Source organism: Triturus cristatus, chromosome 8 (genome assembly GCF_964204655.1).
Source record: "Triturus cristatus chromosome 8, aTriCri1.1, whole genome shotgun sequence".
Taxonomy (NCBI): Eukaryota; Metazoa; Chordata; class Amphibia; order Caudata; family Salamandridae; genus Triturus; species Triturus cristatus.
In genome coordinates this window covers 1127322743-1127341195 of record NC_140591.1, presented here as the reverse complement: position 1 = coordinate 1127341195, position 18453 = coordinate 1127322743, and the positions used below count along the sequence as shown (strand labels likewise).

General features: G+C 45.7%; 1 protein-coding gene across 1 annotated transcript in view; it reads left to right on the top strand.

Moving 5' to 3' along the window:
• Positions 1–18453, top strand: part of CNOT11 (CCR4-NOT transcription complex subunit 11) — a 155511-nt gene that overhangs the window by 65804 nt on the left and 71254 nt on the right. Inside the window, exons 4-5 of the mRNA XM_085622759.1 lie at positions 7096–7298; positions 14034–14236. Of these exons, the coding sequence (XP_085478885.1) occupies positions 7096–7298; positions 14034–14236 (406 nt within the window). The remainder of the gene's footprint in view (positions 1–7095; positions 7299–14033; positions 14237–18453) is intronic.

The window sequence follows — 18453 nt, the reverse complement described above, 5'->3', positions numbered from 1 at the left end:
GAAGGGGGATGGGAGCACTTCCTCACATTCCAGCAGAGTTCGCCCCTTTGCATCAACTAATTGATATATCACATAAAGAGCCAACTTCCTTACAGAGCCTTTTTAAATTGAAGGGAGATGGGGAGCACACTGCCTCTCATCCCAGCAGAGTGCGCTCCTTTGCATTATGGTGAAAGCAGTTCACAATTAACGCTTACTTGAATATTAGTAGCAGTATTTCACCACCGTTGGTGCCGGTAGTGCTGTTCATCTCTAGACTCATGTTTCTGGATTTTATCCTTAATCAGTAAAGATCGAAAGTGAATTTTATAAGGGATTGCTAAAAAAGAATGCAGTCACAGTCCTCTCAAGTCTCTGTACCTCTCACAGGTGCATCTCTAAAAGCTCATCCGCTCAGTGGCTCAAGGGAGCCTGTTGGAAAGTGCACGTGTTTGACATGGTCACCCCCACTTTTTGCTTGGTAAATGATGTGATTTCGACTGAAAGGGCACTGGGTTCCTGCTAACCAGGTCCCCAGTGTCCGAGCTCTTATCCAAAATTGTACTATGGTACCCCCAATTGGCAAAACCTTTAGCACCCTCGAAGTCCCTAGTAAATGGTAACCCTTGTACCTAGGGCCTGAGGTACTAAAGAGGGCCCCTAAGGGCAGCAACACAAATTGTGCCACCCTAATGGAACCCTCACCAAGCACATGCAGGGCTGCTATCGCAGGCTGCATGTCTTGGTGCTGACCAAAGTGAAAACACATGTCACACATTCCTGTGTGCCATGTCCCCTACCACTGCATGTAATATTTGTAAGCCACCCCTACAGCAGGCCTAACAGCCCTAAGGCAGGGTGCTGAATATTGCATGTCAGAGCATACCTGCATGAACAGATCTGCCCGAGTGCTGGTCAGTCCCATTGCTGCCAGTGCAGGTGTACAGGGAATCCATTTTAAAACGTGCTGCTCACTGGTGAAAACGAGTTTTCCAGCTACATGATAGCTTAAAAAAAAGGGAATGTTTGATATCAAACATCTCATATTGCAAACCCACTCTGATGCCAGTGTTGGATTTACCAATACATGCACCCAGAGAGCACCTCAGAGGTACCCTCTCAAAACATACCAGTCTCTGGTGTCCTTGCTGACTGGTTTCTCCCAGCCTGCCACCCGAGATGCTGTTATGACCTCCTAGGGTGAGAGCCTTTGCTCTCAGGAGATCCAGAACAAAAGCCTGTCCTGGAAGAGGGTGTAACGCCCACTCCCACAGGATGACCTGATGATTAGCCTCCTTGGGCCGGCGTACTTCAAAGTAGCCGCCTTCTTGGGAAAGTAAATTTGAGCTCCCCTCACAGGAGAGGAAGACCCCTGCGTTCAGAGCCCCCATGACACCTGAACAGGTGGGAAAATAAGCTAGTCAGGTAGGCGTGCCACCTGTAGTTTAGTACCACCTCTAAGGTGGCCTACTGTGAGGTGGACACTATTTTTCAGAAATAGCCATCTTCGTGATGGCATTCTTGGGTTGGCTAGGACACTATTATGCCCACTTCCCACAGGAAGTGGTCTTATAGGTGGCGTAGTGACCCCAAGGGTCAGTAGTCCATTGGCTAAACCTATACTCCCCTAACACCCCTCAATTCAGTTTTATGGGGAGTACCTGGCACCAGAGAAGTACATCCTGATGACCTTAGAAGAAAGAGGACACAGACGAGCCCTAAAATTCAAGAAGAGAAGCTACTGACCTGGTGCCAACCCTGCCGGCGTGTCTGCATCCCTTGTCGAAAACTGCGTCAAAGACGACTTGTCCTGCAGCTGTGACTCCAGAAACGTGGGAGGACTGCCTAGCTTTAAAAGACTGAAGACCTTTGGTGAACAGCAGACCTGTTCTAAAGAATCTCCAATAGAGAAACCGCTGTGGCGTCCGGAACTGGCAAAACTCAACACCTGAAGCCAGCACTGCACCCGTCACCCCCTGCCCGAGTTAAAGTGGGCCACCAGTGCCAACAAGGTTCCACAGCCCTCCAAGGCTAGAGTCCATCATGGTTTTATCATTCCTGGACTCTCTGATGTCTCATGTAGCCTCTACATGCAGGCCCTCTCAACCACGATTGCTCTAGTAAGGAAAAATATGATGCATAAGGACACCTCCGGTCCAAAGGTGCAACCCCCCCCCCCCTCCCCCTCCCCTCCTCCAAAGCATCTCAAGGCCTGAGCCCACTTGGTGGTTCAGCCCAACTGGCTTCCTAGACAGAGCTTGCAGCCTCTTTTTTCAGTGACTGATTCCCATTGAAACACATTGGGATGATCTGCACCTAGCTTCCCTCATGCCACTGGTGGTGTACTGTTGATGCTGCCTTGGACCTTGCCACCACTCACCTTAACTCGTGGAGATTGCTTCTGTAAGTCGATGTACTGTGCCTGCTTGCAGAACTTGTTCTTCCTTTCATAGAATAACATTGCAGATCTCATAAACTACACTGTTTCCACTTTTTAAAGTGAAAAGAATTTACATTAAAAAAACGCTTTACTTACCTGAACGATTTTTCTCTAATGCCAAATCATATATAAAGGTACTTGCTATTTTTAGGTCTCGCTTAGTCAGCGCGCATGCGCTGCTCGGAGAGACATTTAGTAGGTGAGTTTTCAAAGTGCTGCTGGCTGGCCTAGCGCTTGCGTTCACGCGAGCGTGCACGCGCGCACCCAGCAGCTTTCAGCACCCGAGGCGCCATCTGGAGCTTTCACTTTTTCCGCCGTCGCGCGCGTCAGTGATGTGACGTCGTCCGCTGTCAAAAAGCTAATGATGTCAGTTCCGCCCGGCACTGTGGTCAACCGAAAACCACGAAAATATTTACAATGATTCAGGTCAGAGGCACACTTACCTCGGTCCCACCAATTCACTGTTTTTAGACAAACAGACCCAGAAATAATCACATTTCGCAGAATATGTTCTGATTAACATTTTTAATAGTTATACTTCTACTTTCGGACGATGTGCTCTTGACCTGTGTCCTGTTAACACTTGATTCTTTTGTCTTTCCGCAAGGAAGACACAAAAGCCCATAACGCAGCTCCAAACACAACAAACCGCTACAGATGGGCCGGTTCTACAGCTGGAGACTTCAACTTTGTAGTATTTGTTTCAAATATCAGAGCAAGTAGTGAAGCTAAAAAGAGAGTGGGCACCCTTCACAAAGCCTTTGGCGCTGCAGCAAGCACAGCTCCAACTTAGCATTTTCGGCTGTGCCCAAAACTCATGCGGATGTGCTTACACAACATTTAATCAGTAGGCACAGCCCCGGAGCGCGTCTCAGATTTGTCTCTCTAATCTCTGCCTAGGCGCCAATTAGATATCCGTCGCAGTTCCTGGGTAAATTACAGTCTTTGATGTTTTCTGTGTGATTAAGGGTTCCTGTCACGAGTTGTCATGCAAAACAGAACATTCTGATATTAAAGGCACAGTTTGTGGGTGTCGTTCAGCAGAGTTTAATACGGTTACATATTTCATCTGCATTCCTCGTCCTATTGGGTCAGGTTAATATTTGTAAGGGTCACTCCCACGGCGTTTCGCCTACGGGAGCAAGCGGACGTGCTTCAGTGTCTTTGATGTTTTCCGTGCGAGCGTACATGCTTCAGCACCTTTGATGTTTTCCGTGTGATTAAGGGTTCCTGTCACGAATTGTCAAGCAAAACGGGACATTCTGATATTAAAGGCACAGTTTGTGGGTGTCGTTCAGCAGAGTTTAATACTGTTTATGTATTTCATGTTTTTTCTTCTTCAAGCGCTGTATGCTACGTTTCAACTCCACTCTATGCGCCTTGGGAGGTATAGAGAAGTCAGTAATGGTGACCGACAATTGTAACTGCCTATAGTCTAGTGCTTTGTTTAGACAATTTTGTACAGCTTCATGGTGCTCCATTCCACTCCAGATGCTCAGTCTCGTGCGATTCCATGCAGCCTATTAGTATTAGCTTGTAGTTGGAGCATCCTCCAGTGTTCTTAAAATCACAGCATTATCAAGAGTGCGCCTACTACAACGTGCAGTAGGCGCGTAGCTGCCATTAGTGCAGCGGCACCGGGGCCCGGCGGACCCTGGTACTTGCTGTCTTTTACTATCCCAACAGCAGCAAAGGGGACATGATCCTTTCTTGCACCATACCCAGGGCATCCTTGCTATGCTGCTGACTTCCAACACGTATCTGACCGCTACAGTCTACAGCCCAAGTCACCTGCATCCTCCAGCTCACAAGAGCCACCAGCTAGAAGTGCCTGCAGGATCACACCAATGTCACCACTACCCCATCCCCATACACACTCCGTTCTCTCCTCTGTCCCCATCCTCTCGGATCCCTGCAGTGCACCTTCATTTTCGGACCCTATCTCCCCACTTCCTCTCTCCTCGGCCTTCTCTTCGCCTCCCCATTCTCCCCCTCTTCCCTACTCATACATTTCCCTTCCTCTCTCCCCGTCTACCCTCGCTCCTTCGCCTGCCGTCCCCCTCGCACCCCCGCCACCCCTTCTCGTTCCCCACCCTTCTCTCCTGCCTGCTCGCGCATGGCAATGTGCAGAGTAATTTAAAGCGCTTCGTGGCCTTTAATGCGCTCTCTTTTTAATGACTGCTTTTGCCTCCATGTCACCGTTTAACATTAATCTCTGCACTAACCTCCTTCTCCCCTTCATCTTGCCGTCCTGCTCTCTCCACTCTCACTTGTATTGCTCCATCTTTCTACATATCACTGCATCATGTCTCTCTGCTTCCCCTTCTCCACCTATTCCTCATTTACCTTCACTTCTTCCTCTCCCTCCACGTTTCTCCATCCTCCTCCTTTTTTTTACGTCGAGCCAATTAATAAGCGCCTACCTTCAAGCACACGTGGTTAAAAAACTTGTCCAGCGCAACTACCACTGTTAAACGAAATGTGACTGGTTGCTTTGTCTTCTTTGTAATGTTTGTAAACTCGCAGCTTGTATGCTGCATGGCTAACCACTTATATGGTCCCAAAGGTGAGACCTATTGGCTATGCCAATGCTTGTTATAAATTGGTGTGGATCTCCTTCTTGAGTCATGTAATTTATTAATCGTTGTGTGTATTTTACAAATGTCTTTCACTCTTCTGTGTTAAGCCTAACTCTGCTCAAACACTTTACCCCCCTGAATAGCAAGCCCCTGTCCACTTATAAGGCCTCTGTCAAACTCGCGAGGTTTATAGAATCTTCCTCTACTACCAACATCTGCCAAAATCCTGGTTGTACACCGTGTTCTCTTGAGCAAGCTGGATTATTGTAATGCTCTTTTCCTAGGAGCTCCAGACTTCTTGATGCAAAGGCTACACAGAGTACAGGTCGCTGTAGCTAAACTGGCTCTGGATAGGCCTTGAAGATCATCCACATCCGATGCAGTGAAAGAGTTTCACTAGCACCCAGTCAGACACTGAATTGCCTTTAAGGCTCTTTGTACTGTCTTTAAGGCTCTTCTGGTACGTGGTCCAGTCCACTTTCAGAATACCTTTCAGAAATATGCTCCAAGGAGCTGAATCCACTTCTCGCCAGCTAATCGTGTTTGTATTCTGAATTTCAAGAAGACCAGACTGGGACGGTGGTCCTTCTTAGTGATGGCAGCCGGCTTTGAAACCAGCTCCCAGCCTCTCTTAGGTTCTCATCTGATCTCCTACGTTTCAGGAAGTCTCTGAAAACCTGGTTTTCCCCCACTAACTCCCACTGCCACTTTCCTCTACGGAGCTGCTGACTCCAGTTGGACGCTTTAGCACCAGGATACCTTTTAGGTGACAGTGCGCTTTATAAATGTAAAAAAAGTAAATAAATAGATAAATAAGGGAACCCCTGGGCACTTTACATGGTATACCAACTAATTGATAGATCACATAAAGAGCCAACTTCCTTACAGAGCCTTTTTAAATTGAAGGGAGATGGGGAGCACACTGCCTCTCATCCCAGCAGAGTTCGCTCCTTTGCATTATGATGAATGCAGTTCACAATTAACGCTTACTTGAATATTAGTAGCAGTATTTCACCACAGTTGGTGCCGGTAGTGCTGTTCATCTCTAGACTCATGTTTCTGGATTTTATCCTTAATCAGTAGAGATCGAAAGTGAATTTTATCAGGAATTGCTAAAAAAAGAATGCTGCCACAGTCCTCAAGTCTCTGTACCTCTCGCGGGTGCATCTCTAAAAGCTCATCCGCTCAGTGGCTCAAGGGAGCCTGTTGGAAAGCGCACATGTTTGACATGGTCACCCCCACTTTTTGCTTGGTAAATGATGTGATTTCGACTGAAAGGGCACTGGGTTCCTGCTAACCAGGTCCCCAGTGTCCGAGCTCTTATCCAAAATTGTTCTATTGTACCCCCAATTGGCAAAACCTTTAGCACCCTCGAAGTCCCTAGTAAATGGTAGTCTAGACTCGTGTTTCTGGATTTTATCCTTCATCTGTACAGTTCATAAACCAATTTAATAGGGGTTGCTAAAAATGCTGCCACAGTTGTCTCAGAATCGCTCACAGGTGCACCTCCAAAAAGCTTGTCAGCTCACGATTCTAGCGAGCCATTTTAAACAGAAGGGGGATGGGATCATACTGCCTCACATCCCAGCAGATCCCTTGAGCCAGCAAGATGACTAGCTTTGGAGATGTGCCTGTGAGTGATACTTTGACCTGAGAAGAATTTGGCAGCATTTCTAGTAACCTTAAATGACTTTTCTTTCCTCTCTACTACTTCTGCTCTCTACTGATGAAGTGCTAAACCCAGAAACGCGTGTCTAGAGATATAGAGCAATGTCTGCACCAAATTAGGAGAGAAACTACAGCTAATTTTTAAGTGCTAATTGTGTGTTGCATTTACCAGGATGCAAAAGGGCGAACTGTGCTGGGATGTGATGTAGTGTGCTCCTAACACCCCTTTAGGTCACTATTTATGTATTGATACTCTTGCTGTGTCACGAAAGGAGCATTGTCTAAATTGCAGATCTCAATCATGAGCTTCACCACTGTGGTTTTAACTTTACATATCTATAATATGGGAATGACTTCAAAGTGGTGTTATGCTTAATTTTTACTACTGTGTTGCTGTTGTTTAAAGCTGTTTTTATCTTGCTTTTGCAGGCCATTTTCGGCCAGAATTCATCCGCCCACCACCTCCACTTCACATTTGTGAGGATGAACTGGCTTGGTTAAATCCAATTGAGCCAGATCATGCCATCCAGTGGGACAAGTCTATGTGTGTAAAGAACAGCACTGGAGTGGAGATTAAAAGAATCATGGCCAAGGCTTTCAAAAGTCCCTTATCATCCTTGCAACAATCACAGGTAGCTCTCTCTTCTCCATATACAAGACAAATTGCCTAAATAACCTGGTCACCCAACATGTGAAAGCCTGTAATCTGCTGGAAATGTACCAAATGAGTTTCTTGTATGGCATATGCAACTTTATAACTAACGTTTTAGCTTCTGACTTGTACACCAAAAGGAAAATGGGTCTTTCTTGGGTATTCCCACCAACCACCCCTCCTGAAATGCTTAGTTTGAGTTTCTACCATATAGTTATGTAACCAGCTGTAAGTATTCATTTTTCTTTTTTTAAATTAACCTTTTATTTTCTCTTCCCCTTTAAAAAAAAAACCATGAAGCTGAAACTACCATCTCTTAAGCAAAACCAAGTCCTAAAGTATTCACCTGGATGCTGGACCGCCACAGTAGGTGGAACTATTGCTTACTGTGACTAAAGCTCCCACTCATGGTATAGTGGATGAATGTAATTGCACTCAGCCCCTCTGCACCCACATTACCATCTGACCATAGCCAAGGACACCTTGTAACCTAATATAAGTATTATATTGATTATAAGGATGCAAGCTTTGTTTCACTCCCCCCCCCCCCCCCCTGCTTTATTGCTCAGCAGCTATATTAAAACACTGTGTATATTTCTCTTTTATTTAAAAACTACATCTCCCGAGAAGCATTGTGACCAAGAAAGGATTCTCTCAAATAAAATCATGTGATGTCAGAATTCAATCGCAGAGCGCCATTAACAATACGTTCTTCTGTCACTTTCTTTGCGTTGCTCGCCACAGTGCATGTGTGATCAAGGTAAATTTCCATTAGATCCTGCTTTTACTCTAATCTTGCCCAAAACGTGGACTACTCCACTGGCAGAACCAAATAATGGTCACATCGCAATGACCAATAAGAACTTTATAAACCAAACGTGAAATGAACATCAAATATTTCGGGAATGTAAGATAAAACTTCAGAAGCACTAAAACCTCAGTAACATTCCTTGGCTGTTCAACCTCGATGGCAGTAAAACTATCAAAAATGTGCAGTGGGTGAGAATCCTCACTTCTTGTCACCTCACTAAAATTTCTACTTTCCGTTGCAGTTACTTGGAAGAGTTTCTTTGTAGTTCGGGCCACAGTTGACTAAATACATTTTCAAAGCTTGCTCATCGCCAGCAATGCTGAATAGGCTTGAGATAGAACTTTGTGAATATAGAATGTGGGGATCAGTCTGTCAACCAACCTTAAAATAATCCCTAAATCACAACTCCGGCAAACCCTATGAATGCTATTGCCTCCCCCACCTCACTCCCAGTCGAGTGGGCACTAAACATTTCCTTATCAGTAACAGCCTCCTGCTTTACCCACCAGTCTGTGCTGGGAGAAGAAACTGATAAAAAGGTTTTCCTGAAAAAAGCAGCAGTTAAGTGACCCCTCTGGGCTAGACCTCCTTGTTCATAGGCCCTTAAACCCCTTACTATACACAACCCAGGGTATCCCAGAAATTTGGGAAACCATCCTGGTTTTGGACTCTGTCCCCCTAGTAACGGTGAATGAGTCCTCTTTCGTCTTACAATAAATAACAGATAAAATAGTATCCTACCTAGAGAGGTTCAGTACCAGTTCCTTATCTCAAAATTCCCAAGATCGTCTAATAAAATACAGCAGGCCATAAATGACGGAGGCTTCACCACCTACTGGGTGCAGTTACCCAACTAGGTCAATCGGATTCTTCAAGTTTGCAGCAGTTCCAGATAAAAAAATTAAAATTAAGTTTGAAGTTTCCACATTGGTTACTCTATGTCCGTTCACAGCACAATGGATCACTGAACATTGTCATTCGCCAGTGACATAATGCAACGGCTCCAGATAGTTGATATAGAAATCTGTACAGGAGTCTTCACTGCAGCCACACTAGCCCTGTTTGCTGATGTCTGACTCCACCTTTTTATCTGGGCTTAATTTCGAAATGGGTCTGCAATTCCAGGCCTTCATCTGTAGTAACCACCTCTGGTTCACCGTCCTTGATTCGTCTGACAGGGAAATCTTATCCCATTAAGCACATTTTCTCCTGAGGTGACGCATCTTCAGCCTCTGCAAAGCCTTTTAATGGAGCAAAGCTGGACATATTGCTTGTATGCAAAAGGTCAACAGTCTTTCCAGCAAACATTGAGCTAGAATCGCACTCAAAGAGCCCTGTGGAGACATTTATTTATTGATTTTAGCCGCCTTGAGAGTTGGAAGTCTAAGTATGGCCCACTTGAAATCCACTAGTCTGATCCCCAATCTTGTGATCCAGTATCTCCTGGCTCATCAAAAAACTGTTTCTGCAGAAGACCGACCACTGTTTTTAAATGCTTTGTCAAAATACTTGGGCCCAGGGCTATCAAAATCACTTCATCCACTTAGAATGTTAACCTCATGCCCCTGAAGCGGAGAAACTCTGCCATCAGTCTGAGCAGCTTGGTGAAATACCAAGGAGTACACAAGAGACGAGACTGTAATAAAGTAAATTCAGATATCTGATCCAGCCAGTGGCGCTGAAGAAACTCTGCATGCTAAAAATCTGCACTGTCAGGAAACAGTCCTTTAATTCCAAGGAAATGCTGCTTCCTCAGACGAGCCTTCATTTTGAAAAGAGGGTACACGAGTCATGCTCTAAATTCACATTAGTTGATGACTGGCTGGAAGCCTTTATCCTTTTTCTCCACTAGAAATGCACATTTGAAAAACCTGGAGGGTGCAGCACTGTTGTCCAAATAGCGTCCTTGCATTCCATCTTCTTCTGCTGATGCTAGTACCTGTTCTCTCCCAGATAAACAGCCTTGTTCTGGTAATCTGCACTAGAGAAGTATAGTGTTCTATATGTAATCCTTCAACTGTCTGTAAGACCCAAACATTCCCCATTGGACATCACTGTGTCCAGAAGCAAGCCAGTCCTTTCCCACAGAAGAACTTGAGAAAAATGATTCACTCCCCTGACCTTGAACAGTGTATCCTGCTTGCTCGTGGTGTTATCCCCACTGGAAACTGTCTTGTTTGTCTCTTTCTGAAAGCGAAGAAACTGTTTGTGGTGTTCATGGCCAAAGCCACCTGGCGTCTTTTGGGAGCCTGACTTGGGAGCTTCAGTTGAGCGCCCTCTGTCAGGACTTGTCGGTCCAAGAATGCCCAGGCTGAAACTATTATATGAACTCTGGGCTTTCTTAAAGTGCATTAAATGTTGCCAACAAACCTTGAGCTCCTTCATAAAGGGATCTTCAAATTTCCATCCCTTGCCACTTGTTCCCCCTTACAATAGTATAGTTCTGAAAACTTGGAGCAGATTCTGAGAAGCAGCAGCACTATCACAACATCCGAGACGGCACAGCTCATGGCACTAACATGGTGATTGCATGTGGGGCCCAATCTGATAGATTTCTAGGTCTCCCCCTGAGCCACTTTTTCTTGGCTATCTTTCTCGTGTCTGTAAACTTTGGGAACCATCCCCCAACAGTTTTCCTGGCAAGCCCACCAGGATCAGTCAGCTTTTTTTATTATTTATATTGAACACATTTGATTGATTTTGAATATTAGGACTCCAATACAAAGAAAAAATCAAAAAAGAAAAATTAAACGAGTCACCTGGTTCCCTTGCCCCAAGCCCCACCCCCCCATGCTGCCACAACAGACCGATACTTCTGATACTAACTGACTCCAAAAGTGTAGCCTGTTGTATAATAAACCTTCGTTACCAAGGCTTATATCCCTGTATTTCCTTGTTCAGTGTCCAGAGTCTATATCTATCCTGAGGTATCTTCCCCAAGTCTCCCAGATCTATATATATTTATTCTACCAGGTTAAGCACTTCAATTCCAATTGTATCATGTAGTGAGGTTCGGTGCAGCTACTCCCAGCAGCCGCCGTTGATGGATGCCAGTGTTACGAAAGAGTTAATTGAAAAGGAAGGTGCACCCAAAAAATCATTCAGGAAAACACATTTGATCCGTCAATCTTCTTTATTCAAAGTGTCCTTTAAAACTGGCACACAGCCAAAGTGTTTCGTTCCTTTGTGCAGTAGGAACTTCATCAGGGCTTAAAAATTAAATGCAGATTAATAACTATGACGACCAATATTTGGTATCTGTGTCATTCGGGTACTCTAGTCACATGAAGACGGAATAATATCCAATCCAGGCTTCAATTCTTAGGTGTATATTAGAATATTCATACACCATCCATACGTTAGCTAGACAACATTAATCGTGAGAATCCCGGAGTTTACTCACTGTCCGAGAGAAGAATAATTTGATCCCTACTGTGGAATTTGTACGAAGCGGCAAAGTTGGGGATACGGCATGGTAACCGCATTCTTCGGTGCACCCGCTGGACCGTACCTGGGTCCATATACTTACCTCTTCCTTGGAACCGGCACGGAAGTATAACCATTTAAGAGTGAAGCCCTATAGTTAATCCTCCGTGGTCCCTATTCTGCACCCCTCTGGTACGCTAAGAAATACTCACGCTTAATAGCCAGCCGGGATGGAAGTACAGCCGGCAGAGAGATCCATTATCTCCTTCTCATTGCCATAAGCCCTGAAGAAGTCTCTGGGTACTTCCCCAGACGAAACACGTGTTGGCTGGGCAATCGTTCTGGGTGAAAGAAGAACACAAACTCCAGAGTATTCATTGTTATTTCGAATACATGTTTGCACATTGAATGTCTGTTGGTGTTAACTTATGACACAGAGTAAATACTCTGCAACTAAATGTAGACGTGCACAGGCCTTCAGTAATTTTGTAAGACCTCTGGTCTATAACTCAGGGGGTATCCGGGTTAACCCCATCCTCTTGGCACCGTCCCACGAAAACATTAGCCAGATATATGTACACTTGCTGCAGGAGCCATATTCTTACCACATACGTCCAAAACCCTGTCCCATGTCCTGTTGCACAAAGGAACGAAACGCGGTGGCCGTGTGCCAGTTTTAAACAACACTTTGAATAAAGAAGATTGACGGATCAAATTTGTTTTCCTGAATGAATTTTTTGGGTACACCTTCCTTGTCAATGAACAGTCACAGTGTGCTTTACATGCATGGGATGTCAAATGGGCACTTCTGTACTACTTGCAACGCACAAAACACTTCAGGAAAACACATTAATTATTTGTTTAGTTTTCCGATCCACTTAAAGGAAAGGCTATTTCAAAAGCAGGAATAGCTGGATGGACTGTAAAATGTATCCAAATTTGTTACGCTAAAGCAAAACTAACATTAACAACTATGCCAAGGGCTCATTCGACAAGGAAGAAAGGAGCAACCATGGCGTTTTGGGGAAATATCCCTCTTAGTGACATTTGTAAAGCAGCAGTTTGGATTAACCCACATACATTTACAAAACATTGTGTGCATGTTCAAGTGAGACAAGCTCTAGTGGGCAAACAGTCCTTCAGACAATTGTTTTCAAACAAAAGCACCCTCTCGTGCCTAATGCCACCGCAAGGCTGGTACTGCTTTGAAATGTATGCATTACATGTGTATCTGCAGCGAACACATGCTACGAATGGAGTATGTTACCCAGTAAGCATCTATTTGTAGCGTGCATTGCTGCAGATTCACATGCACCCTCCTTGGCTGGCATTAGATGATGATAAGAATACACACAAATACAGCATGTTCAACAGCAAATGCTAATTTAGCAGAATATATTCTCACTCTGTATATGGCAAGGTGAAAAAAACATTATCTAGCAAAGGAGCCGTTGAACATTCGCAATACCTCGAGGGAGAAGAGAAACGACGCATGACGAGTATCACAAAACGTTTGCGAGTAAAACAACTTGTAGAGCCCGGACCAACACTAGATGACAGGAGTATGCATAGCATGTGAATCTTCAGCACTGCACGCTATGAATAGATGCTTACAGGGTAAGTAACCTGCTCCTTTTTTATGCCGGGAGATTATGGGATTTTCCCAGAATCACAGGATAATGAAGCAATGCCACTTGTCTTTTTCAGCCGAAACCCTCCATTTGTTGCAACGGTTGAACCATTAATGCACCACCGTGGGTGGGCTTAAGGCAATGCTGTTTTCAGTCAGCAGCAGTAAACGTGCTACTGGTGTACTTTCACTGTTTCCATTTCAAATCCCGTGAAGGAGACTGCTTTGCACTGACTGAAAAACAACTGGATCGTTGGAAGAGGCACCCTGTTGTTGGGAAAAGTTGTGTCTATGCGACCTGGTCATTTAATGCAGTTAAAAATGTTATTAAGAATGCAACACTACTTGCATGTTCCACAGTGACAGGTGCTGCTTCGTAATCTACCACAGTCCAATCTAACCTACCCCACTATAACCAAATCTACCCCAATCCACTCTACCCACCCCACTCTACCCCACTACACAACAGTCTACCCCAATCTACCCCCACTCCATTCTACTTTATCCCTATCTAGCCCACTCTCCTCTACCCCAACCGATCCCACTCCTCTCTACCCCGTTCTTCCCCACCATAATCTACCCCACTTTTCTCTAACCTGATGTATCCCACCCTACTCTACCCCTCTTCCCCATTCTACCCAACTCAATTTACCCCCCTCCAGTCTAACCCAATCTACCTGAATCCAATCTACCCCATTCTACTACAATCTTCCCCAATTTACCAGACTCTAATCTGCCCTGCTCCACTCGCCCTTTACAATCTGCCCCACTCTAGTCTAACCCAACTACCACTTGACTTTTCGATTAGTCCCACTAATGATTTTCCATTGTTTGTTTTTCCTTTTTAGCTCCTTGGAGAACTAGAAAAGGACCCCAAATTGGTTTACCACATTGGCCTCACTCCTGCAAAGCTACCTGATCTAGTGGAAAATAATCCTCTAGTGGCTATTGAAATGTTGCTGAAGTTAATGCAGTCCAGTCAAATCACAGAGTACTTTTCAGTCTTGGTCAACATGGACATGTCCTTGCATTCAATGGAAGTTGTGAATCGGTAAGAGCTCATTCTGTGTGTCTTTTTATGAAATTGTGGAAAATAGTGTTCGAGGCATATGAGCTGCAGATCACACACTAGCATAGATCGCCATCTGGTGTTGGGTTCGGATGCTTGCACGTTGTTGTCTTGGAAGAAGTCTTTGTAGTTACGAGATAGGGGACTCCTCCCTTGGACGATAGTGTGCATGGGCATCAACTCCATCGTTAGATTGTTTTTTCCGCCATTGGGTTCGGATGCAACTTTTCCGCTCCAGTTGGAAATCTCAATTCCAAGCTTCTTGAAGTGCAAAATTTACAGAAAAACCATCGAATCACCTTCATCTTCGATATCGATTTCATCGGCTCGCTTCCGGACGTCGACGCGGGCAGCTGGGCAGATCCACGCCGTAAGGCCTACGGCTCATGGAAAGGATGCCTTTCATAAAATGCCCAAAGTGTGGAGCAAAATTTCCACACAGTGACCACCACAAGGTCTGCAACCTGTGCCTATCACCTGACCACGACGGGTCCAGCTATCCAGCCTGTGCATCCTTTCGATCCAAAAAGACCATCCGAGATCGAATGGCTAGAAGATGCATCATGACACAGAGAACAGCCCCGGAACCAGAGGACATCTTTGATGAAGGCCCCGATGTCCCAGAAGAAGATTCCGAGGATCTCGAAATCCACTCCGAGGCAAAAGACTCAGACGACCTCATCACTCCTGGGCAACGTGTGAGTACTACTGCCCCTGCCCTAACCCCTCCAAAACCAAAGGCAGTGGTCAAGACTTCGCCTGTTGGACCCAGTCGAGACCGAAAACATCCTTCAGAAGCCCCGCCTCCGGGCTCGGCTCCGAAGAAAAAAGACAAGCCTTCCGGTAGCTCTGGACCAAGCAAACCGCATGTCATTGTCCCACCGGCCCCTTCGGCACCAAAGCCAAAAGAACACTCTGGGCCGAAATCGGCTCCGACGCCTTCCACCTCCGAAAACGCTACGGCCCATAGAAGAGCCAGCTTCGAAGCTTCCCAAGCCTAAAGATCCAACTTCGGCTCCGAAACTAACATCCTCGGCACCGAAACAAACGGCTAAGGACTCTCATACACCTCCTAAAGCCAAAACCTATAAGGAACCGCAACCTCGCTCGGAACTGAAAAAATTGGCACCGAAAATTGTTACCGAGGAACAAGAACTTTTTCACCCAGAACCCATCGATCCAAGGCAGAAAAAGATTGATATCAACCCAAAAACTGGACATGTCACGGCCGTGCCATGTAAAAAAGAAAACTGGACACACCATCTACTCCAGTTCCTGTACACAAGAAGGACTCTGCAACATCGCCTATGCCCCCGTCTTCTCCTACACTGCCTTGTAACCCACCTCCTCTGCCTACACCACCCTTACCTGTAACTTCTCCACCACATACACCACATGATGATGATGATGATGATGATGACGACGACCTAGGGGGTGATCCTAATGATCCGTTCACAGATCCAGATACCTCACCACTTGATGATTGGGCATTCCCTATCCCAACAGACCTACCAGACCCAAAGCCCTACCCCTCAAAACCATCTTCCCCCAGATGATCATCTGGGGTTTGGCCAATTATTAAATAGAGCTGCATTTTATCATGGGGTTACAATGCACTCTGACGCACCAGAGGAAGATTTCCTCTTGGATACTTTTGAACAATCTCAAAAGTCGGTGCAAATATTACCTATGATCAAAGGAGTCATTAAGCATGCCCCCGAGGTATTTAAAGACCCTGTCCGTGCCATGGTTCTTAACCCTAGAATAGAAAAGAAATATAGGCCTGCCCCTGAAGATCCTACTTACATCAAAGGACAGTTGCCTTTGGATTCTCTGGTCGTTTCCAACGCTAGGAAACACGCCAACTCCCAGACCTCCGGAGATGCACCACCCCCGGATAAAGAATCCAAACTGCTAGAAGCTTCTGGCAAAAGTGTAGCAGCACAAGCAGCTAATCACTGGCGTATTGCCAACACCCAAGCACTACTGGCACAATATGACGGGGCACATTACGACCAGTTAGAAAACCTCTTACAACATCTGCCTGACCAGTATAAAACCTGGGCAAATGACCTTATCCAAGAGGGCAAACTAATTTCCAGTGCGTCAATTAAATGTGCACTTGACACAGCAGACACTTCCTCTAGATCAATTAACACCAGTGTGCTCCTTAGACGCCATGCCTGGCTACGCATTTCAGGCTTTAAGCCAGAGGTACAAACTACCATACTAAGTCAGCCACTCAACCAAGAACAACTATTTGGGCCAGCTGTAGACACTGCCCTTGAAAAAATGAAAAAGGACACCGAGACTGCTAAGTCCATGGGAGCATTACAGTCTCAACAAATGCGTGGCTCCTTTTGGCGCTCCTTCTACAGAGGAGCCTCCAAAAATATGGGCGCAGACACCGCGTCTACATTTAAAGCCACTACACAAACATCTCCCATTAGAGGCTATTTCAGAGGCGGATACAGAGGGAACAACAACAAGGGACGAGGTTGAGGTAATCACAACACTCGCGCCACCCCTGCCACAAAACTGTGACTTTCCTCCGCTCCCCCCAGACCATTCCACTCCAGTCGGGGCAGACTAACACAGTTCCTACCTGTCTGGAACTCCATCACAACAGACAGGTGGGTAAGACAAATTATCCAGTATGGTTACTGCCTGGAACCTACAGCTACCCCTCCACACATACCACCCAAACAGCGTCCCATGTCAGCACACCATCTTACGCTCCTCAAACAGGAGGTTCTCTCACTGCTTCAAAAGCACGCAATAGAGCCAGTTCCCTTAGAGCATCAAGGAACAGGAGTATAGTCACTGTACTTCCTAATCCCCAAAAAGGACGGGACTCTAAGACCAATACTCTACCTCAGACCCCTAAATCTGTATATACACTCAGATCATTTCCATATGATCACTCTTCAACAAGTGCTCCCACTGCTGCAATAAGGAGATTTCCTTGCCACACTAGATCTCATACTCATACTTCCACATTCCCATACATCCTGCTCACTGGAAGTACCTGAGGTTTGTGGTGGACGGACAACACTACCAGTTCACAGTCCTTCCATTCGGGGTAACAACCGCGCCCAGAGTATTCACAAAATGTCTTGCAGTAGTAGCAGCACATCTCAGAAGACAACAAATTCATGTCTACCCGTTATCTAGACTGGCTAATAAAAGCCAAGTCATTAGACCAATGTGTTCTACACTCTCACCAAACCATCCAACTGTTACACAACTTGGGGTTCACTATCAACTATCCCAACTCTCATCTCCAACCCTCTCATATACACCAATATCTACGAGCTACCATAAACTCCTCCACAGCCCTAGCCTATCCCAGTCCAGCCAGGATAGCCAGTATACAAGCTCTTATCTCAAAATTTCAAAACCAACACTCTCTTCCAGCCAGAGTGTTCATGCAGCTCATAGGCATGATGGCATCTTGCATCTTCATTGTGCCTTATGCCAGACTTCAAATGCGTCCCTTACAGGAATGTCTAGCACGTCAGTGGAACCAGGGTCATGGACAACTCACAGATCTGGTGTTGGTGGACAGCCGCACACATCGCTCTCTACAGTGGTGGAACATAACAAACTTGTCCAAATGGCGGCCGTTCCTAGAGCCTCTTCCACAGATAGTGCTGACAACAGACGCATCACTCACAGGATGGGGAGCCCATCTCCTCAGACACACCACTCAGAGCAAATGGACCACTCAACAGAAAGTGCTCCATATCAATTACCTAGAACTACTAGCAGTATTCCTAGCACTAAAATCCTTTCAACTACATGTACAGAACAAGGCAGAACAGCCATGTATTACATGCAAAAACAAGGAGGCACACATTCTCTGCAGCTGTCCCACCTTGCACACAACATTTGGAGGTGGGCCATGCCTCAGAACATATACCTACTTGCATAACACCTTCCAGGGGTTCACAATCAGATAGCCGATCTGTTAAGTCGACAGACACAACAGATCCACGAATGGGAACTACATTCCCAAGTTCTACTACCCTTTTTCCAAAAATGGGGCCAACCAGACATAGATCTGTTCGCCACACACGAAAATGCAAAATGCCCAACCTTCACCGCCAGGTTTCCCCACCCGCAGTCAAAAGGCAATGCGATATGGATGAACTGGTCAGGCAGATTTGCGTACACTTTTCCGCCTCTCCCACTAATTC